Below are 23,179 nucleotides of genomic sequence, written 5' to 3'. Positions count from 1 at the left end.
ATTTATTTATTTTGCATATATTGATACATATCTCATTTGCTTCTTCTACATATTATGCAGAATCTGGCAGCAATGGTTTCAAAGGAGATAGAGAAGAAGAAGAAATTAAGAGAAGTAGTTCTAAAAAGCCGAATTGGCGCATGGAAACTTAAGTTGTGCAGAAACAAGGAATGCCACAATAAAATGTGACACCCTACTTTCTAAGTTATCAAACTTCTTAATTATTTGACTAATCTTGTTTCAATTAAAAAAATAAAATGTCACAATTTCGATCGCCAAAGATTATCCCAGTTGCAACAAATTAATACTTGCATTTTTTTTATTAATTGGATCATAGGTGGTGATGTTATTTACAATTAACACAAAACACCCTCTCTCGGGATATTTACTTTAAATAATTAATCTAGATAAAAAAAAAATATAGTCTAGGTTAATTTTGTTTACTAAGATAGATAAATTGAAATTTTGAGATATCTCAATTCTCAAGGTCTTTGATAATTTTTATCATTTAAATTAATTTTACTTCATTCATATAAGATAAAATTAGAGAAATTCATTATACTGTCAATTATGAAAATTAATGGATTGATGGATTGATCCGAGTTGGCCTGGGCCAAGCCAGTGGGGCCATCTCTAAAAAGTCCAAATCTGGCATATGAAAGCCTGGACCCGCAGAAACTAGGCTAATCGGGCCTGTGTTAAATAGTCATCCCAAGCCCAGTCCGGCCCGAGACGATGTGTTATTTTGTTTTTTTTTTCTTTAAAAAGAAAAGAAAAAAAAAGAGCCAACGTGTCGTATTGTTAAATCGGACTGAATCGGTTTTCTGGGGATAAATTTTAAATATGAACGATGATTAGAAATGGCATAATTAGTTAGTGCAAGTTGCAATTAATTAAAACAAATAAATAAATAAATGTATTGATTTTAGCATATTCGTTGGAACATTCTGTTTAGATATACAAAAACTAGGTGCGGAGGCGGAACCGTCAATACCGGCACCCATAATTGTCCGTACGTCGTCGATTTTTTTTTTTTTCTTCTTTAATTAATACAATGAAATTAAATCCAATATGTATGACCCACTTGCTACTATTTCCTCAAAAAGAAACTCCAAAAAAACCTACTCTGCACGTGTTTATATATATGCCCCAAATTATTATTAGTATTAAATTTTACTTTGTATTTCTTTTACAATTTTTTGTATATAAAATTATAATTTTATTCATTTAAAATTGTTAATAAACATAAAATTATAATTTCACTCGTCCAATTATATTACTCCTTCCGTCCCAATAATGAAGACACACTTTCTTTTTCGGGCTGTCCCAATAATGAAGACACATTTCTATATATGGAAATAATTAGTGCTTAACAACACTAATTAATTTAACACTAATTAGATTATAAATAACTAACTAAACCCTAAAATCTACAAAATCCATCCGCCTCCCATCTCTTTCTCTCTCTCTTGAATGTTCTCCCCTCTCCGGCGAACAGCATCGCCGGTTCCGCCCTCAAATCTCCGGCGATGCAACGGTAGGCGAGCCCACCGCCGAACCCTTGATAGGGTCGTCGCCCTTGCTGCCGCCAACCAAAGCTCTAGGCCCCAAAACCAGACATCCGACGAAGAGAGACGACAAAGATGTCGACTTCGTCGGAGAGACGACCAGAGTTCTAGGCCCCAAAACCAGAAGCCGCCCTGTGCTGCCGAACCACCACCACGCAGATTCAGCTCCCAAAAACCTAGATTCGCAAGTTCCCCTTCAATATTCAGCCCCCAATTTCAGAACCCTCGATTTTTTGGGTTCTGGGTTCGATTTGCAACAGTGGCGCCCCTCCCACGCCCTTCCTTGCGCTGCCGCCGAACACACCAACAGCTTGCGCCGTCGGCTCTCCTTTCTCTTCAACCAGATCCACCGCCGCGACAATGTCCTCTCTCTCTCTCCGATGGCAGCAGCCATCGCCTCGCGTCTCCTCCCTCAGATCCAACCATTTCCCCAAATCTTTGAGGATTATTTCTGATTTAGGGGTATGAATTGGGGGTTCCAAAATTTCAGATTTTTTTTTTCTGATTTGGGGTATGATTTTGGGGATTATGATCGGAGGGAGCAGGGGCGAAGTTGAAAGGGGCTGACTGGGGACAGCGACGATGGCTCGCCGGATCAAAGAGTGGTGGTCGGCGGCGGCGGTGATGGTTGTCGGTGGTGTTTCTGAATTTTTAAAATAAAAAAACTCAATCTGAAATGTAAAATAAAAATAAATAAATTCAATAAACAAAAGTTAATCAACTACATTAATAATGTGGGCCACAATACTTTATCATCTAAACTACTTCTCCTTAATCTCCGTGCCCAAATGAAGTGTGTCTTCATTATTGGGACGGAGGGAGTATGTTTTATCTAGCCAAATTAATGTGATCCAAAATATACAACGCTTTCATAATTTTTTTTTTTGAGATATATGATGCATGTCATGTTATGAAATGAATATATATTACTATGAAATTTTGCAATACAATAGTCAAACTACTAGTACAAACCGTAGACTATATATAAATAAATTGTAAAAATTATTCACATCTTGGTGGAAATCGAACCAAAGATCTTCACAAAGAAAATATTTTAGTATATCAATTTTACTGCTTAAGTCGCATCCACTTGTATATATTGTAGGCGTTTGGTTTGAGTGATATGACATGACCATTATCCACACAAAAATGAAAAATTAAATCGCATGCACGCGGGATTGAATCAAGACCTCTCATAAAGGAGTGTTAGAGTGTCTCATCTTTATCACTTGAGTTATTAATCACCATAAAATTAAATGTATTATTTAATCATATCTTCAATCTTATCTATCTCATTCACCAAATCAAATTAACTGTGTATTAAATTTTATTTATACATAGGGTATGACCTATGTATCAGTGATAAATTATCTTCAAATTCTTGACTTACTAATCACGATGGCGCCGCACATCTTTCTTTTAAAGTTCAACAATTCCATTTATTTTGTAATATCTCTGTTTAAATGTATAAAAGTTAACAAATTTTCCTTTCATCCAAAGGTTTCCCATAAGAATTTTTTGTTTTATTTTTTGGTGTATAATTCAACCATGAACACCATTTTTAATTTTTGAACTAGCCGCTCATGGGTGGTTCAATAATGAAGTTGGTGTGTGGTGGCGACAGAGTGGAATTGGTATGAAAAATAAATAAATTAGACTAGTCTTTGCTTTATTTATTTTTTTTGAGCAAAGTCTTTGCTTTATTTATGTGTCATAAAATGAGGGGTGTGGTTGAGTTCGAAGTCAAATCTTAAGCAATAATTTGAAATTTTAAATTCATATATTCTAACACGACATGCTCGAAATTACTATGAAGCTACAACATCTAAAATATATGGGATATATGCTCTTTTTTGTACATCCATACTTTTCCTCAATAAAATACCATAAATTTGAGATCATATAAAGACATACTCCTACAATTTAGCTAATACATTATTGGTCGTATCTATAGCACGTCCAAAGATAAGACAAAGACCGTTTATTCATCTTAAAAAATCAAGCCACATAAATAATAAAAACCACTTGATGAATAGTAAAATAGAACAATAACAAAATAAAATAGTACTACTATACAAAAAAAAGGACCAGAATTCAAATTTCTAGTTAGGTAATAACAACAGCATTGATATTAACCAAAAAACTACTCCATATATTATGATAAGGAAAAGGAATTTATTGTTGTAGAAAGCAACCAACAAATCAACGCCTAATCCTTATCCACTCGTCCCCATCTCTTTATATACACATGTATCATTCCTCAGTGTCTCCATCTCTCTTTCTCTCTCTCTCTAAAACGCAGATAGATGTAGTGCGGGCCGAGAGGTGAAATGGGGGTCGATTTCGGGCCAACATCTGTGGGGATCGGTGGATTGGAAATCGAAATTGCTTTTGCCATTGCTCTCTTCTTTTGATTTCCAACTCCACCCATTCCTATGGATTTTGGGATTTCCCCTCATTTCGTCTATCTGTTTTCTTCTTCGCTTATTTTACATGTAAGGTATAGTTCCTTTATGTGATTAACATTTACTTTAGCTAATTCAGAATTTAATGTCTTTCTATTTTATTTTCTCGGGAAATTCTATGTTTTGTGAGTAATTCATCTTTAAGAAAAATGGTAGAGTATATACAAATACAACAGCGAGTCTGTACTTTCTCTCTCTAAAACAACATATCCAATTAATAATTATTGTATTTTCGAGTACTTTTTTCATGACTTGTTAATTGTATATTTAGTTATTCACTTTGCACTTAATTGAGTTTATATTGATTTTATTTTTGAACTAAGAGTACTGCTAAATGGACCGATTTGATCCGGATCAAAAGCACTCACTAATCATTATTATCATTAAACAAACTTAAAAAGACCTAACCCTTCCTTACTTTTTTGGCTTTTCGGCCCCAAAATTTTATATGCGCAATAAAATGTGTAACTTCAAAACAGTATGTGGAAGCAAAAAAAAAAAACAATATGTGGAACATGTTCCTCAATATGTGAAACAAAATGTATGATGATGCCGATCTTCTTTAATTTAATTTTTGATCCTCACAGATTTATCGTTTAACTGATTTATTTATTTTTATTTTATTCTTGTCGTGAGCTAAACCTAGCATTTGAGATCTCGTACGTTGTAGAGAGAAATGAATTTTGTTTTTATCGTTTGAGCTGGAATCATGAAGCTCAAATTGGGCGATCCACATTTATTATCAGTATCACTATCACACGTAAAGAATTCAAATTAACCGGGGTATTCCTCCAAAATATGAAACTCTAGGCTCATCAACAACGATTTTCGAAACTAGAAATTCTAAAATTAAATGAACATGATTTAATGGGGTTTAAATAAATCAATCCATGTATTTTTCCTTAATTTTTCTTGTCTCTTAATATTTAAATTAGCAACTTTTGTTTATATATGTAGTCTATACCTTCTTTCATTAAAAAAAAAAAAAAACCCACTCTCCAATTCAATGAGTCACTTTGTCCAAAATTAGCTAATTACATTTCAAAAGGGCTATGGATAAGTATTTATTCACAGTTGTTTCGCTTGTTAATTCACGTTGCGAAATGGTAAAAAAGGCCACGAGGCTCTCGTGCGTAATCTGACACGCTGCAATTTTCCCTACCACCTTATCCGAATGTCGGTGGCCACGGAAATTAATAAAATGGCATCAGAGCTTTTTATTTGAAAATTATTTTTGTTTATTCAATTAGACTTTTAAAGAAGGTGAGAGCTTCTTTGGAAATGAAAATATGAACCTCGTGATTGTGTCATTGTGTGAGATGTTAAATGGCGTATGCAGTTTTCTTGCTTTAGTTCAAAAAAATGAATTTGTAATTTATTTCATTGTCTTATTATATTATGATTATGTTAGGCTTGTAATTTTTTGAACTGTGTGGTTCATTATTGAGTTGCACCCTTCATCCGCTTTTTGATAAAATTTTACGCACTATATTTTGGGATCAACTAAGAAACCTACGAAGGACAACCAGCATATTCATAGTCTATAAATAAAAAATACATGCAAGGAAGTTACTCCTAAGCTTTGAGAAATCATCTCATATTCGTCTAAATTCTCCGAGGACTCGAGGATAGAGCAAAAGAGAGTGATTGCTAAATAATGCACTAAGAGCATCCACAGCCGTTGGCTTGACGGTGGGCTCCCTGGGCCCCCCGAGGCACCAGACTCCACAGCTGTTGAGTCCCACCTTCAGGCCTAGCTCGCCGGAGGATGTTGAGTCCCACCTTCAGGCAGGGGCGAAGCTAGGCCCCTAAAGACAAGGGGGGCAAAATATAATAAAGAAAATTTAAAATAATTTCTATAAAAATTATTTAATAAAATATTTTTACAATAATTCCCTACAACCACTCATATTTTGAAAGTGACGTAATATCAACTGTTTTAATTTTTTTTTCTCAATATAAGTAACTAAACAATCATTCATCAAACGATCACCCATTTGATTTTGAAGTTGACTTTTGACAATCTTCATGACAGAAAAAACTATTTTCACAGTTGCTTGTCACATGTAAAACAAGTGCAAATTTAATAAGATTATACATCAATAAATACACAATATCTCTTTTTGTCTTCATCATCTCCATTGCAAGACTTCCTAATTGGTACAAATTTAACTTTTTTATCTTCTTTCCGATCTCCACGTTAGACAAAAGAAAAAAAAATGTAGTTTATCAAAGTCAACTTTTTTCCAATCTCCATATTTTGCCCCTTTTTCTCAAAATTTTGGTGGGGCAAACTCTTTTTTTTTTTTTAATAATTATACACATATATTAATATAATAAGTATACTAATTTTTTTTTGAGGGGGGCAATTGCCCCACCACCTCATAGTGTGGCTCCGCCCATGCCTTCAGGCCTAGCTCGCCCCATCCTCCGGCGGTGCAACCATGCGACTTTCTCTTTCCTCTTCCAGGCCCAGTGCGCATGTGCATGCCTCAACTTGAGCCGATGATCCTTCCGATAGCGGATCGCGCGAGTTGGGCTTGCGCCCACTCCGCAAGTCACGTTGTTGACGCTCTAACCTTGATTTAATTTCCAAGTTTATTATCAATTTTGAAATGTTTTCAACTAGTAGCATGCAGAAGTTTTCGATTTTTTTTTCTGCCCGCTTAACATTGAAGAATACATACACCACAAAAATCTATGTGTCCCATAATAATATTTTTGGAGACAAATTCTTTAATAAATATGTTATGCTATGATTTTGAGTCTTGAAAAAATTGAAGTGTCTAATTTGATATATATCGAAAAATCGTAGCATCATAGAAACATTTTAAAATTGAATTGAAATTACAATCGGAATCAAAGTTAGCACGTTATTATTTAACAATTAATTACAGACGACCTCAGCTTCACTAGCTTTGCGCGTGGGTCAGGTCAGCCCGAATTCGATCCGAATTCAACCCAAGTTCATATTCGATCCGGATCGAACTTGAGTTTTGGGAAGCACAGAGGAGTGCGGCTCTTAATCCTATAATAACTTATAAAGCGTGGTAAGAGTTACAATCAAATGTGGTGCGATTTTATCCCTTAATCATTTTAGCTTTGAAACTAATCTACATAATTATATTCGTTTTGAATTGAAAGACTATCCGAAAGAGGGAGTCTTCTTTCGCAATAATTGTCGATTGTTGCAGACTAAAAGTAGCACTCTAAACTATTACTTGTATTTATTAAAAATCTTTACATATTTTTTTGACTCACGCAAACATATATACGAACCACTTTAAATGACCAGGGCCGTCTTCGAGGGCGGACGAGCATGAGTGATCGCACAGGGCCCATCATTTTTGGGGGCCTAAAAAACTTTATATCCTTTTATATACTCCCTCCGTCCCATAAATCTTGACACGTTTGGTTTCGGCACGGGAATTAAGGAGTTGTAGATTAGTATTTTAAATGTGTAATTAATAAAGTATAAAAGTGATAAAGTATGAGAGAGAATGTAATAAAGGTGATAAAATAGGAGAGAGAATGTAATTATAAATGTGATAAAGTATGAGATAGAAGGTAATAATTATTACCCAAAATGGAAACGTGTCAAAATTCATGGGACGGCCCAAAAAGGAAAACGTGTCAAGATTTGTGGGACGGATGGAGTATATTATTATTATTATTACAAGCCAACTTTTTTGTTTTTTTATGTATACCACTAATATTAAAAAAAATGGGGCCCAAAAAATTACACCTCAAAAGAATTTTGGAGCCTAATTAAATTACATCCCTAAATATTTTTAGATAATAGCATGATTGCACGAAAATCTTTAATTCTTTTTGTTGTTTGCTGAAGTTGAGGATATCAATGAGAATAGAGATAACTCTGAGCGTGGATGATCACCTTCTTAATATGCCAAATGACGAACATAGAGTCAATGATGAACATTTTATTCCTTCATGTGATATATATAATCCGAGAAATAGGGATAATATTGATAATAATGAAAGCGGTATTTTAGTTGGAAAATGGTCTATTATAGAAATAAATCTTGTATTTTCTTTAGACAACATCTGTAGGCAGTTTTTTTATGCTCACTATACTAGAAAATTAAGCTATGGTGATGAGGTGCAAGATCGAAAGTGGTTAGTATATAGTAAAAATATTTGTCAAATACACATTGAGAAAGTCGTATTAAAAGTGTTCGAGCAATTAGATTTCAGATTGTTGAATTGAAAGATGCTTTATTAAAATTATGTGATATTTGTGTTGATGCAAAGTCGAAAAGTGAAGCTGAAAGTTTAGCTGCATCAATTGAAATTTTTGAATTTTTACTTGGTATGATATTTTATTTGTTGTAAACATGGTAAGTAAAAATTTACAATCAAAATATCTTTGCAAGTATTATAGATGACTTATCATGGACGGAGGGAGTATTATTAATTGACTTTGCAAGTACAAAAGGCAAGAAGAAGTCATTTTTTATAATTACTAATATTTTTATTTTTATCGAAATGTTATAATGTGACTTAAAAAAGTGTCATCTTATGTTTTTATGATGGTGGATAGGGGCTCATTTTTATCGTTTCGCTCTGGGCCCATTTTCAATTGAAAACGGCACTATAAGTCTGTAAGTGACTCGTAGCATTTGCCCTTTTTTTTCACCTTATTCTTAGCCTTTAAAATCTTGAAGATGGGAATCATATTTTATCCTTTTTCAGCAAAACATGTCAAATTCTCAAAATAGTAGTGATGATAACTTAGTTACAAGTTCGCAATGTAAGACATATCGTCACACAACTTATAAATTAACATGTATACTTATCATAATGGGAGTGCCATAATCGTAAAAGGGGTTATGATGATCGCTCAAATTAGGTAGAAAAATAAATGAAGCAATCTTTTGTATCTGATGACTTTAATTCCAAATTTTAAAAGAATACGTATGATAAGAAGATGTAGCACCACTAAGACGTGACTGAAAGTGTTTTTAAGTTCAAGTGTCTCATCTCTCCCGCCTATTTTCCACAGCCAATTATATATCAAACTAATAATCAAATGAAATTCCAACAACTATTAGGTGTGAGATGAAATCATTGGGCATACCAATTCATCATCGCACACAACAACATAACTCCCAATCTTCATATAATCACCCAATCTGCACTACTTAGAACTACTTGTAATAGCAAAAAAATATATAAAAAAAAATCGTAATGAATCAGAAAATATTGAAGTTCACCTTATGGGCTATCTTGCTATCCATGATCTTTTCTCATGCTGGTAATGTCTACTCTTTCTTGATGATCTTTCTTATGTATCAATCTTTGTTGTTTAATTCGTCGTTGTTTGTAGCGTCGTACGACCCGTTGGATCCATTTGGGAACGTAACAATCAAATGGGACGTCATATCTTGGACTGCCGATGGATACGTGGTGAGCACAATACGTTCCTAACCCTAATCAACACATTTTGATTTCGTTTACATGGCGCGTGACAAAAATTGGGACGTGGAATAGGCATTAGTGACGATGTTCAACTTCCAAATGTATCGACACATGATGAGCCCCGGGTGGACGCTGACGTGGGGTTGGGCGAAGAAGGAGGTGATATGGTCCATGGTGGGTGCCCAAACCACGGAGCAAGGCGATTGCTCCAAATTCAAAGGAAATGTGCCTCATTGTTGCAAGAGGAACCCTACGGTTGTTGATTTGCTCCCCGGTGTTCCCTACAACCAACAGATTGCCAACTGCTGCAAAGGCGGGGTCGTGGCCTCGTGGGGCCAGGACCCCGCCTCCGCGGTCTCCGCCTTCCAGGTCAGCGTGGGCCTCTCCGGGACCACCAACAAGACCGTCAAGCTCCCCACCAACTTCACCCTCCTCGGCCCGGGCCCCGGCTACACTTGCGGCCCCGCCAAGATCGTGCCCTCCACCGTCTACCTAACTCCGGATCGGAGGAGGAAAACTCAAGCTCTCAGTAAGCACTAATCAAGATCGGGTGATTGTGGTTGATCTGAGCACGTATACTAACTAAAATAATGGATTTTACTTTTTTGCAGTGACGTGGAACGTGACGTGTACTTACTCGCAGCTCCTGGTGTCGAGGCACCCGAGCTGCTGCGTCTCGTTGTCGTCCTTCTACAACGAGACTATCACTCCCTGCTCGAAATGCGCCTGCGGCTGCCACAACAAGAAGGAGTGCATCAAGTGAGACATAATTAATCAACCTCCTTCCCCTGATCCCCTCCCATGGAGACTAAACCATGAAAATGCAGGCCTGATTCAAACAAGCTGAAGATGGTGGGGATCAACACACCCAAGAAGGATAACAGTCCACTGCTGCAGTGCACGCAGCACATGTGCCCGATTCGAGTCCACTGGCACGTGAAGGTGAACTACAGAGACTACTGGCGCGTGAAGATCGCCATAACCAACTTCAACTACAGGATGAACTTCACGCAGTGGACGCTGGTGGCACAGCACCCCAACCTCAACAATGTCACCCAAGTCTTCAGCTTCGACTATAAATCCCTTGTCCCATACCAGAGCATCAGTGAGCTATATATAACCTAACTAGCTAGTCTTCCACATTCATCACTCTTCTCTTCTTATTTGATTGATTGATTGTTTGCGCAGACGACACGGCCATGTTCTACGGCATGAAGTTCTACAACGACCTGCTGATGGAGGCAGGGGAGTTTGGGAATGTGCAGACTGAGATTCTGTTGAAGAAGGATAAGGATACGTTTACTCTGAAGCAGGGATGGGCATTTCCCAGGAAGATTTACTTCAATGGAGATGAATGCCAGCTCCCGCCTCCTCATGCTTACCCCTTTTTACCAAACTCTGCTCACAAAATTTTCACAGCACCTTTCATGCTTTTGTTCATTACTGGGGCAATAGTATTGCTGTAAATTTTGGAAACTCTAGTGTTTGTGTAAAATCTTTTAGGTTGTTTTTTAAAGTTTTTTTTGTTTGCTTTCTCATGATTGCCGAATATTAAACACTGTTTGGTTGGACATAATATTTTTATCGAATAGATTTGCACTTATAAATTTAGTCGTGGTCGGGTTTAGCTTGATTTTGCTGAAATCGGATCATATTAAATTTGTATTCTTTTAAGTTAAAAAGAAAGAAAGCCAGATCGAAGTAAATTGTTGGAAATAGCTGAACCACATTATCCAAAACATTTTAATCAAAATCGAACCGAACCCAAAAAATTAAAATCCCCCAAATAATCTTTGAAAAAAAAATCGAATTATTATTATTGTTTAGGATTTTATTTTAACGAGAAAAAAATACTACTAGTATTTTTGAGAAATTTATGAGCCCTAATTTGGAACACTGTGTTCGTGGCCAAGATGATTGCGGAGCGGATGATTGAAACTGCTCGTGGGATTCAGCTCTAATTTACTACTACTAATAATTGAATGCTCAAATGTAATCATACTTTTAGTGATGAATCCCTTTGGATTTGATTGGATAGAGTTGGTTTCTTTGTTTGATGGCAACTCTAATTCGATCTAAACATGATTCCAAGTTTTTTTTTTGTTTTAGTTTGTAAAAAAAAAGTATATTAAAAGACGATTCAGCTGCGATATTGCCCTTTCTTCACTGGCGGATTCAGGGGGCTAGGGGAGCTGAAGCCCCCTCCCATTTTTTTTTTTAATATAGATGTATATTTTATATATCTATATATATGTATATAAATAAGAAATAGAAGAAAAAATATAATATTTTTTTAAAAGAATGCATAAAAATATGTTTTTGTATGCTTTCAATTTACTTGATGTTGAATTAATTGAATTTCAAACAATTATCTATTATATTAAGTGACTGTTAAAAAAATGCATGAAAATGAACTGTACGGAATGCTCAAAAAAATTTGCTTCGGGGGCGGAACCCCCGTGTAAATATCTTCATACGTCGCACATCAATAAATTCAACCCCCCTAACCTCAATTTCTGGATCCGCTCCTGCCTTTCTTGTGTTGGCATACAAATACAATCAGCATGAAAACAAAACAAAACAGTAAAAAATGCATCCTATTGGGTTCACTATATAGAAAGAATGAAGAATTCCATCACCAACAATCAATCATAGATTTCCTCAACTCAAGCTAACCAAGGATGTGCAAACAAACTCACCAAAGACACCACCAGAGCAGCTGCTATCACACGAGGCGTGGCGATAGGTGCACGAGCACCCTCGTTAGGGAGAAACGGGTAAGCATCTGGCGGCGGCATGACACAGTTGTCACCATTGTAGTACACCCTCCGAGGGAAAGCCCATCCCTTGTCGAAGGTGAAGCTCGTCTTGTCCTTCCTAAACAGCAGCTCCGACTGCACATTCCCTGAATGCCCGTTTTGCATGAGCAAGTCGTTGTAGAACTCAACTCCCCACAACATACCAGTGTCATCTGTTCCATATTCAGTTAAGAGACTTTCTAGAGTTTTAACATTTGTAAGGGAAGTGCACTTACTTATGGAGCCATATGGTGTCAACGGCTCGTAGTTGAAGCTGAATATCTGAGTGAGATTGCTCAAGTTTGGATGCTGAACGACGAGATTCCACTGCGTGTAGTTCCTTGCGTAGTTGAAATTGGTGATTGTGATCTTCACACGCCAGTAATCTTTGTAGTTGAGCTTGACATGCCAGTGGACTCGGACGGGGCACATGTGGTTGGTGCACTGCAGGCGAGTTAGATTGCTCGTGTCTGATCTTGAAACGGCTGAAGCTATGTGTGGAGAATTCGGGCTGCAATGCAAAATCACAAGAATATGTTCAAAACCAAAGGGATAATAACAACAAACAACACAAAGAGATACATATACAGAGTTGAGTCCTTACTCCACACAGTTGCTTGGTTGAGCTAGACTCCGACAGCCACAAGAACAAGTTGGACAGTCCACAATCGATCCATTGTAAAACGAGGAGAGTGAAACACAACAAGTCGGTGTCTTTTGAGCCAGAAATTGCGAATACGTGCAAGTAACATTCCATGTCACTACAAACAAGTGATGCATAGAGACATGAAAAATCCATACCACTTGAAACTAATGCTCATATGCATATAAAATAGTAAAAAAAAATCATTTTTTCTACTTACTTAGAGCTTGAGTAGTTCTCCTTTTATCCGGAGTCAAGAATTTGGTTGGCTTCACTAGTTTAGCCGGTCCACAGGTGTACCCTGGCCCCGGTGCTTGGAGGGTGAAATTCTTAGGCAGCCTCACGGTCTTGTTGCTCGTGCCAGCTTGACCAACGCTTAACTGGAACGAGCTGGCTGAGTTTGCTGGATCTTGGACCCAAGAGCTTATAACTCCACCTCTGCAGCAATTTGCAGTCTGTAGGTTATAAGGGGTACCGGGCAAGAGATCAACGATGGTTGGAGTCCTTTGGCAGTTATGTGGAATGAGTCCTCGGAATCTTGAACAATCGCCTTGCTCTGTAGCTTGGCCTCCACTCATGAACCAAATCACTTCCTTTTTAGCCCATGTCCAACCCAACTTCCACCCAGGTACCTCAATGTGTCGATATTTCTGAAAGTTATAGATTGTAACCACAGTCTGCCACATTTTACAAGATAAGGAGTTTCAGTTCAACTCATTGCATGTTTTATCTATGGCATACATGTAATGTATATCAATCTCTATAATTCTGCAAAGATCAATTCGAATGCATAAAGGGGGATATTGTGAAAGGCCCTTATCTTCATATAATGAAATAGATCATCCAAGAATTGTTCATCATTCTAGAGAATAAATCTTAGGAGAAATATTATGAATGTAGTTGGTGTATACACTTACAACATATCCATCAGCAGTCCACTGTATAACATCCCATTTGATAGTTATGTTCCCATTAGGATCGAGGGCGTCGTAAGCATCTGCAGAAACCAGGTTTTAGACTATGAGAATCTAAAATACAAACATCAAATATACAGTGATGATTTGAAAGAGTATGTAAACTCAAACTCAAGCAATCACCTAAGCCAAAAAAAACTTTGTAGACTCATCTCTCATCTTTGCTCTTTTACTCATAATTAAATGTGAAATTCCTTTGGGGGCTGATAAATTTAAGAGTGAAATCAATTCTTTAAAAATCAACAATGCAGCATGATTTAGTTAATAAGAAAGGGGCATTTAATTGCACGTTTATACTGATTTCAGATACTGGATTTTATAGCACCATAAATCCAAATTTAGCTTAAGTCCTTCATCACATTGAAGACAAAACAAATACTAGAATAACAACTTTTATCATCACAATTCACAACAATTCTCCTCTGACATATCAACATGAAATTAACTCATTTTTTTCTCTACTATCGTTTTATCCATTCACTACTGACAAAAAAGAGAGAGCAAGATTTCCAAAAGAAAAACTACAGAAAGATCAAAACTTTGAACGTCGAAACAAATCATCATGTAAGAAAAAATAAACAACATCTCAATAATACTCAGCCAATAAGCAAAATCAAGGAAAGACTATGAAGACAAAAAACAAACGAAAAATGGGAGCAAGGAAAGAAGTGATCACGCACCAATGGAGGTAAAGCAGAGGCAGCAAAGCAAAAGCACTGAGAAAATGAACACCGATTTCATGTTCCTGATTTATGTATAATGGGAGAAGAGAAGTTTTTATGAAAACAGAGTTAGTAGCAGAAGAAGAGTCGAGAGAGGGAGTTTGTAATCTGAAGGTTATTATTTTCTGGGGTGGCGAAACTGTGTAAACAAATGGGATTGGGCAGCAGATCCTCTCTCTCTCTTCCTTTGATGACTAGGAGGAGACTGTAATAACTCTGTGTATTTATCTTCAAGAATTTACTGATTCTACCAATCGCCACCTATCTGTCTCTTTTTCTTTCCTTTAATGGTAGAAATTTATTTTCAATAATTCTATGAAAACTGCACATAAAAATAATACTATAAATCATATGCAAACTACATATGAAAAAAATATTTAATTCGTCTTATAAAAACTTACCTAATATAACAAGCTATAGTTTGTAGGTGTTGCTGAAATTTAAATTTTATACTTTCAATCGCATAAAATGTTACTTACCTCATACTATAATTTATGGTGTTGATGAAATTTAAATTTCATACTTTAAATCGCAAAAGTTATTTCTCCAAAGAATGGTAACGGTATCTATCTCTAATTTTTTGGTTTTTTTTTTTGTAAGTTATTGTGAAATATTTGATTTGATGAATTAAATAAGATTTAATTTAATGATATATTGTTTGTTTGATGGCTTAGATAATATTTACTAAAGATACACCATTCTTTTAGTGGACTCGTTTCCATACTTAACTCGAGATAATATCACGTATTATTAATTATACTTTATGAATCGTGGTCTATCCTAATCTTATAACAAAATAATCTTAAGCGAATTGTAAACTAATTTAATTTCAAGCGACTGAAGACATCCTTCTTGCTATGAAATTGGCTTCATACGAAGAAGTTGAAGAGAAAATCGTGAATTTAGAGGAAGCAATCAAGAAAATCCCTTACTTATCAATTGACAGCTGTTTTTCGAAAACTCTTTACTCGAAAATTGACGAATATGCCCTTTGACACCACTAAATGAAATAAATACAAGTCCCCCTTTTGTTGGTTATTTTGGGGAAATTTGAATAGATGTTGCAGTCCAGCTTGCACAGTATGAAGATTCGTAGCCAATAATCGCTAAATTTCTATAAACATTGCGTATGCTTTTTACACAACTCCTTCCCCAATGGTTCAGAAATAAAGATTTGAATTTGGTGTTTATATTTCCTCTTTTTTTCTTTTTCTTTTTACTAGATTTTAGTTCCTTTATTTATAACCTCAATTTCTAAAGTGACTTTTTTTAGATAAACTTAACTTTGTTTTTAGGTAAAGTAACTAGCAGGGAAACAAGCCTTATAGTTTAGTTGCATACATATTCTTTGCAAATGTGACACAGATTATAGATTAAATCTTAATTCCTCCATTCCCACGAACTTAAAAAGAAAACAAATGTTAGTGAAATATTTCCTATTTAAAAATTATTTTGTACTCCAAGGTTACAAATTGAATCTATATATATATCTATATGCAAAATGTTTGATATTTTACCAAGATTTTCAATATTTATTCTTGAAATGATTTTAATAGAGATTCCACAATGTTTCAGATAAATAACTCACATTTGTTTATATTGCTATATACTTTTTCTTTTAATTTTTTATTTTGATATATATTATATTTACACATTTTTTATCAGGCTGCTAGTTTTGGGATCTCAAATCACTAAATCAGCTTTAATATTTCATATTTTTTTTTGGTTAAAACCAATGAGCCAATGTGTTGAGTTAGGCATAACGGACCAGCCCAACCCCGATCTAATGGGCCAATAATATATAAGCTAATCAGCCCAATTTTGTGTTGGGCTGCTGATGTTGATGCCCACTTCAATCTTTTTAAGTTGGAGGATAGAGGGATTGAGATTCGTACCTTTACATAATTACATCTCATTTTTACAGAAGAGAGGAATACTATTGAGCTACAATGCTCGTTATGCTAATTTAGTAATGGTAAAATTTAATGTACATTCAGTATACGATGCATTCATATTAATCTCATTTAAGATTTATTAATTTATAATTATAATTGCGTTAAGACATATACATCGTACATCTCAATGCACTGAATTGTGACTCTCTTTTTTCTTGCTGCAGAATTGTGACTCTTTAGTAACTTTGTACATGTATACATGGCGGATCCAGGATTTACGGTTAGGGAATTGAATTTATTAAAGTATGGCGTTCGAAAATATTTGTATGATGTTAGAACTAAGTAGAATTCTGTACGTATAGTTTATTTTTAGCATTCCGTACAATTTATTTTTATGTCAAAGTAGAATTTTAATGGACTTAAGATTAGAAGGAAGTCACTTAGTATAATAAATATTTGTTCGGGTTCCATTAATTCAACAGCAAGTACATTGAAAGCATATAAAGACATATTTCTATGCGTTTTTTTAAAAAAGTGTTTCATCTTTAAAAAAAATAAAGCAATGATGTAGTGCTCATGACTATCCCTTAGGCCTTAACCTTGATGAATTATTGTGACCTTCACTATTAGAAATTTATAAGCTAATTTAGACAACACATTTTTGTACAACAATATTGCCTTGAATTCAAATACTTTCGTCATATGAATCGTCTAACTCGGGGAAATAGGAATGATATGAAGATGCATGTTTTGGGCGGAGAATTCATCCATTTCAATTTTGCATGACCTAAATCATAGGAGCACGTTTAAATTATGAATGTAATACTAGTAATATTTATATCTTCTTCCTCGCCTAAAAAAAATAGAGATAAATCTTGTCATATATTAAGGATTTTTAGATACAAACATTTTGTCATTACAAAATCACAATATTTATCGTATAAAAAACGTTCATGTTGAATTTTTTTATAAATTTTTGTGAACTTTTCGTAAAAAATTATGACTTCAAAATAATAAATTTTTGTCACCTACCAATTATTCAAACCCTGAATTATGGTTTATTCTACAAAATCATGAATCCATTATCTTAGGGCTAAAAATAATTCTTATATTATATGATAAATACATAAACCCACTCCAATAATATATAAATGTAAATCATTATTATAGGTGAAGCATGCATGTTGATAACGGATAAATCTCACCATGAAATATGTTTTCTATAACCAATTAACCAATGTTTTGGGTTAAAAAATTAAAAAACATGAAAGAAACTAAAAAGGATTCAAACCAAAGCAACTTCTATTTATACCGTTGTATCACACTCTTGCCTCTTTACATTCCTCTCTCTCTCTCTCTCTCTCTCATATTATAACTGCCCACTCTCCACCATTACACCTCTGCAAAAAAAAAAAAAAAAAAAAACAAAGGAAAAAAAAATGTCGTCGGAATGCAATTTCCTCTTCGTTCAATCAACAAGTGTGCTCTCCTTCGAGCTCTGCGTGTGCTTGCTTCTCTTCATCGCAGTCTTCGGGCTCTGGCTGACGCCGGGGGGCCTTGCATGGGCCCTATACCGGGCCCATTCCCGGGCCGCCGCATCCATTCCCGGGCCTTCGGGCCTTCCCATCGTAGGCCTGGCCCTCTCCTTCACCCACCACTCCCTCACGCATAGAACCCTCGCCCGCCTCTCCAAGGCCTTCAAATCCAAACCCCTAATGGCCTTCTCCGTCGGCTTCACCCGCTTCGTCGTCTCGGGCGACCGCGACACGGCCCGGGAGATCCTCAGCAGCTCCGCCTTCGCGGACCGGCCCGTGAAGGAGACGGCCCGCATGCTGATGTTCGACCGGGCCATGGGCTTCGCGCCCTACGGGGACTACTGGCGGAGCCTGAGGAGGATCTCCGCCGTGCACCTCTTCGGCCCGAGGCAGCTGGCCCGCCACGGGGAGGTGAGGAGGGGGATTGCGCGGCGGGTGGCGGCCGGGGCCGCGGCGGAGATGGGGAGAGAGGGCGTGGTTAGGGTTAGGAGTTTGTTGCATTTGGGGTCTTTGAATAATGTGATGATGAGTGTGTTTGGGAAATGGTATGAATTTGGAGAAAGTGGAGAGGGTTTGGAGTTGGAGTTCTTGGTGAAGGAAGGGTATGAGTTGCTTGGGATGTTGAATTGGAGTGATCATTTTCCGTTACCGGGCCCGTTTGTTTGGCAGGGAATCAGAAAGCGAAGCATGCGATTGGTGGAAAAGGTTAATGTTTTTGTCGGAAAAATTGTGGAGGAGCATAGGGTTAAGAGGGCCAACATGATTCATCAAGAAGGTGATGAATCTCATGATTTTGTTGATGTTTTGCTTGATTTGGAGAAGGAGAGCAAACTATCTGATTTGGAAATGATTGCAGTTCTTTGGGTACGTAATTAATTATTCTTTTAATTATTTTTTATTTCTATATTTGAGTAGACATGGGTCTTGATTTTTTTTTTTTTTAATTTTTGTTGGGGGGTACGAAGAAATTATATGATGCATGACATGAATGATTAATGCATGCGTTACCTAATTTAAACGGCTTCTTGCATTTGCCTACTTTCATGGGTTTTTTTTTTTTATCAGTTTCATGATGGATGTGTGTGGTAAACTAGTACCTTTTTTAACCACGTGAATGCCACCTATCGAAATATTTTAGGGCGTTATTATTTTTTAGAATAATGTTTCGTCTCATACTAATATATTAATTAATAACCGAATACATATCATTTTACACATGTATGATATGTGTTTGTTATACCAGGAGGGGAAAAAAAAAGATGTAACACAAGTTAGAATTTTTCACTTTTTATTAAGATTTGTTTTGGCTGATTCGGTTATGTGTGTATTGCACTATTTTTTTTTATATGCTACAATACATACATATATATATATGCTTGTATGTTTTTATCTTTTTGGATATGGTGAATCTGCATAACTTTAGGCTGTTTTATGCCAGCTAGTGATGGCAACATCGATATTTATGTTTTCTCTCTTGATTTAATTTCTAGTGTACTCAAATGTTGTTTTCTCTCTTTGAATAGAACACTAAAAAATTCTCATCATATCCAATTAATTCTTTACATGGAATATATGTTTTTTTTATTAATTTCCTCAGGAAATGATCTTTAGAGGGACTGATACTGTGGCCATCCTTTTGGAATGGATTCTTGCAAGAATGATTCTTCATCCTGAAATCCAAGCCAAGGCACAAAATGAGATTGACAATGCAATTGGGCTCAACAAAATGGTGGCTGATTCCGACCTCCCAAACCTCCCTTACATCCAAGCTATTGTGAAGGAGACCCTAAGGTTGCACCCCCCGGGCCCCCTCCTCTCCTGGGCCCGCCTCGCCATCCACGACACCCACGTGGGCCCCCACTTCGTCCCCGCAGGCACCACCGCCATGGTCAACATGTGGGCCATCACCCACGACGAGGGGGTGTGGCCCGAGCCCGAGAGGTTCAGGCCCGAGAGGTTCCTGGAGGAGGATGTCTCCATTATGGGGTCCGATTTGAGGTTGGCCCCATTCGGGTCCGGGAGGCGGGTGTGCCCCGGTAAGTCAATGGGCCTCGCCACGGTCCAACTCTGGCTAGCTCACTTGCTTCATAAGTTCAAGTGGACTGCTTGTGCTGATCGTGGAGTGGATTTATCGGAATGCCTGAAATTGTCGTTGGAGATGAAGCAACCACTAGTTTGCAAAGCTTTTCCTAGGATTTCTTGAAGGAATTAATCAAGGGTTAAAAGATTCGATTTCTTGCCATGATTTTTGAGTTCTATATATATGGAGGAGATCGTGTTTGTTCATATAAGCCAGCTCAAAAAGATTAAAATTAGATGGAGAAATATATAATTACGTAGTTTATTGTTTTAGGAATTTGTTTGGACTTTTAATATCCTAAAGTGTGAGCTAGCTAGTATGTTTATATAGTTATGATCATAGTACGAATCTTCAAATATTGTGTGCCCTTCTTTAGGTTTTCGCTATATTTATGAATTATTCTTACCTCAATATTGGGATTTGTTTAGCCAAACATATCGCTGCTGTATATAATACTTTGTTGCTTAGTTAGTCATATATATATTGTGAAATTAAACTAATTAATTTACCTGCGATCAAATGATGATAATAGTAATATTTCAATTATGGGCAAACCAAAGAACCCTTCCGAATCAGGAAGCATTAATTTTTCATTTTCTTTTGGACACTCGCAAAATACTAATTTATCGTCTTGTATACTTTTGGATGTTGGCATGGATTTATTTCTTTCACTATGAGGTGGTGGGGCAATTGCCCCCCTAATAAAAAATTAGTATACTTATTATATTAATATATGTGTATAATTATTAAAAAAAAAAAATTTGCCCCGCCAAAATCTTGAGAAAAAGGGGCAAAATATGGAGATTGGAAAAAAGTTGACTTTGATCAACTACATTCTTTTTCTTTTGTCTAACGTGGAGATCGAAAAGAAGATAAAGAAGTTAAATCTGTACCAATTAGGAAGTCTTGCAATGGAGATGGTGAAGGAAAAAAAGAAAAAAAAAATTGAAACAGTTGATATTACGTCGCTTTCAGAATATGAGTGATCGTAGGGAATTATTATAAAAAATATTTTATTATATAATTTTTATAGAAATTATTTTTAATTTTCTTTATCATATTTTGCCCCCTTGTCTTTAGGGGCCTGGCTCCGCCTTCAACTATATAGAAGATAGTACTGTTTCAGATATTGCATTTATATAATTATATTACTGTCACTTATCCAAATATGGATGGTGTTATTATTGATTAACTTTCAACTTGTTTGATCATTTAATATGTTAATAATTAATTAAATTGTATGTTGAAAATAATTATGACGGCATAAAATTGAATTCAAAATATTTTTACTCTCGATCTATACTATTCGATGTTCTTTCAAATTAAATGGATAACATATGTATAGATCGACTAATGTAGCAGTTCATTCTCTTCCACAATTTGTTGTGTATTGTTGGTGGCCATATTATTGGACTTCCTCTCGACTTAGGGAAATCTTATTGACATATCATGATTAATACAATATCTTCCTCAACACACACACACACACACACACACACATATCCTTTATCTAAATATATATTGGTCACTAATTAATTTCTTCCATTATTTTTTATTCTCAGGCTTGATCATCACATTGTATATATAAATTCCATATATGATGATTGAAGAATAAGAACCCAAGTCCTACAATGATTGTGTGGGGATTTAAATCCATCCAACTAGAATCATATTTATTTTATTGGAAAAAAGAAATGAATGAATGAAAGTAGCGCCTGCAGAAAGCTTCTCTCCTTTTCCCTAGCTAACGAGAGAGAGAGAGAGAGAGATAAGCGATGCTGGTGCCACTACTTATCATCTTTCTATATTCCATTTTGTCTGTTTCACACAACAACATACACATAGCCATATATGCATCTCCGTACAATTATATATGTATGTTGCACATTGAATTTATTCTAAGCTACCTCGACACTGACGTATGCACAAAATATGTGGATATATGTGATCGCAATTAACAGAATACAGACATTCTTCTAGCCTACTATCAGTATCTTATAAAAATATGATAAAACACAAAAGCCAAGAACATATCTATGTTACCCTTTATTATGATTCACATCTTCTTTTTTTTTCTTTTTTTTTGCTTTTGTAAAGTACCTAAGCTTATACTTGGATAGACAAAATAATACTCTCTCCGTCTCATAAAAGTGTGTGTTTTTTGATATTTTAGTACGTCCCACAAGAGTGCAATTTTTTATTTTGGACTCCTTCTTCCACTAGTAAAAGTGGGTCTCTTCTTCCACCAACACACTCATCTAATATTTATTAAAACATGTGCCACAATTAATTATGCACATTTTTATGAAACGGAGTGAATATTTAAAACGATTATTATATAAATATAATGAGTATACAATATATTGGATTATCGTTGCGTCACAGTATCTAACACTAGTATTATATTAATAATTAAATGAGTATACAGTATTGTATAGCATCGTTATACAATTTTTTCCATAACTTCGGTTTTTGAATTTGTGTTGCTCAAATGTGTGAGCCATTAGTATATGTATATGTTGGCCCAATTGGTAGACCGAACCAAGTCAAGATACAAATGGACCCAACAAAAACCCTTACTAGGATTAGATTGTGCATACAATATTGTGTAATATGTAGGCGTTTGAGTATTAATTTAGAACGCGTATTAACTTTATTAATTTTAAATAGTTTATAAACTCCAACAACTTATAAGTCTTAATATCTCAAAAATTTATAAATTATCAAACTATTTAAATAATTGAGTTTATAAATTAAGAGAGAAAATCTTAGTTGAAGAGAAAATGCAAGAAAAGTAAAATTGAATATGATGGAAATTACTATAAAAAATAGTAGGGTAATTTTTATAAAGTATTGTTGCTTATAAGGTTTTACAAAAATAAGTTGGAACTATGAAACTTAATTTTTTGGGCGCTTAATTATAAGTTATTGAAGCTTATTTTTATAATTTGCAAGTTGTATAAAAGCCTATTTTGTCAAACAAGTTACAAGAGCTTATAAGATGTTTTTATAAACTCAGTCAAACATTCACTTTTTTTTAGGGGCAGTCAAACATGCTCT

The 23,179-nt window shown here is 35.5% G+C and overlaps 3 protein-coding genes and 1 long non-coding RNA gene across 5 annotated transcripts; 3 read left to right on the top strand and 1 right to left on the bottom strand.

The window, feature by feature from the left end:
* Nucleotides 1-3,577: 3,577 nt before the first annotated feature.
* On the top strand, nucleotides 3,578-6,148 carry LOC131008802 (uncharacterized). The gene is made up of 2 exons (XR_009096354.1): nucleotides 3,578-4,068; nucleotides 5,666-6,148. It is a non-coding gene; the product is annotated as an uncharacterized LOC131008802 (long non-coding RNA).
* Nucleotides 6,149-8,975: 2,827 nt separating this feature from the next.
* LOC131008801 (COBRA-like protein 4) lies at nucleotides 8,976-11,083 on the top strand. The gene is made up of 6 exons (XM_057935849.1): nucleotides 8,976-9,308; nucleotides 9,381-9,460; nucleotides 9,545-10,001; nucleotides 10,084-10,231; nucleotides 10,300-10,577; nucleotides 10,661-11,083. Exons 1-6 carry the CDS (start codon nucleotides 9,242-9,244, stop codon nucleotides 10,936-10,938), a joined length of 1,308 nt encoding a protein of 435 aa, XP_057791832.1. The 5' UTR covers nucleotides 8,976-9,241; the 3' UTR covers nucleotides 10,939-11,083.
* Nucleotides 11,084-11,908: 825 nt separating this feature from the next.
* Nucleotides 11,909-14,809, bottom strand: LOC131008800 (COBRA-like protein 1). 2 transcript variants are annotated; one of them, XM_057935847.1, is made up of 6 exons: nucleotides 14,568-14,809; nucleotides 13,831-13,910; nucleotides 13,134-13,590; nucleotides 12,875-13,031; nucleotides 12,507-12,781; nucleotides 11,909-12,443 (listed from the first exon to the last, which is right to left on the bottom strand). In XM_057935847.1, exons 1-6 carry the CDS (start codon nucleotides 14,626-14,628, stop codon nucleotides 12,139-12,141), a joined length of 1,335 nt encoding a protein of 444 aa, XP_057791830.1. In that variant the 5' UTR covers nucleotides 14,629-14,809; the 3' UTR covers nucleotides 11,909-12,138. The 2 variants fall into 2 exon arrangements, with proteins under 2 accessions (XP_057791830.1, XP_057791831.1); XM_057935848.1 differs by lacking the exon at nucleotides 14,568-14,809 and adding an exon at nucleotides 14,011-14,184.
* Nucleotides 14,810-17,846: 3,037 nt separating this feature from the next.
* On the top strand, nucleotides 17,847-20,530 carry LOC131008799 (cytochrome P450 78A5-like). The gene is made up of 2 exons (XM_057935846.1): nucleotides 17,847-18,903; nucleotides 19,637-20,530. The coding sequence occupies exons 1-2, from the start codon at nucleotides 17,944-17,946 to the stop codon at nucleotides 20,240-20,242; spliced, it is 1,566 nt and encodes a 521-aa protein (XP_057791829.1). The 5' UTR covers nucleotides 17,847-17,943; the 3' UTR covers nucleotides 20,243-20,530.
* Nucleotides 20,531-23,179: the final 2,649 nt, after the last annotated feature.

Source organism: Salvia miltiorrhiza, chromosome 2, assembly GCF_028751815.1.
Source record: "Salvia miltiorrhiza cultivar Shanhuang (shh) chromosome 2, IMPLAD_Smil_shh, whole genome shotgun sequence".
NCBI classification, from domain to species: domain Eukaryota; kingdom Viridiplantae; phylum Streptophyta; class Magnoliopsida; order Lamiales; family Lamiaceae; genus Salvia; species Salvia miltiorrhiza.
The sequence above is the reverse complement of the archived record's forward strand: the minus strand, read 5'-3'. Positions and strand labels throughout refer to the sequence as shown.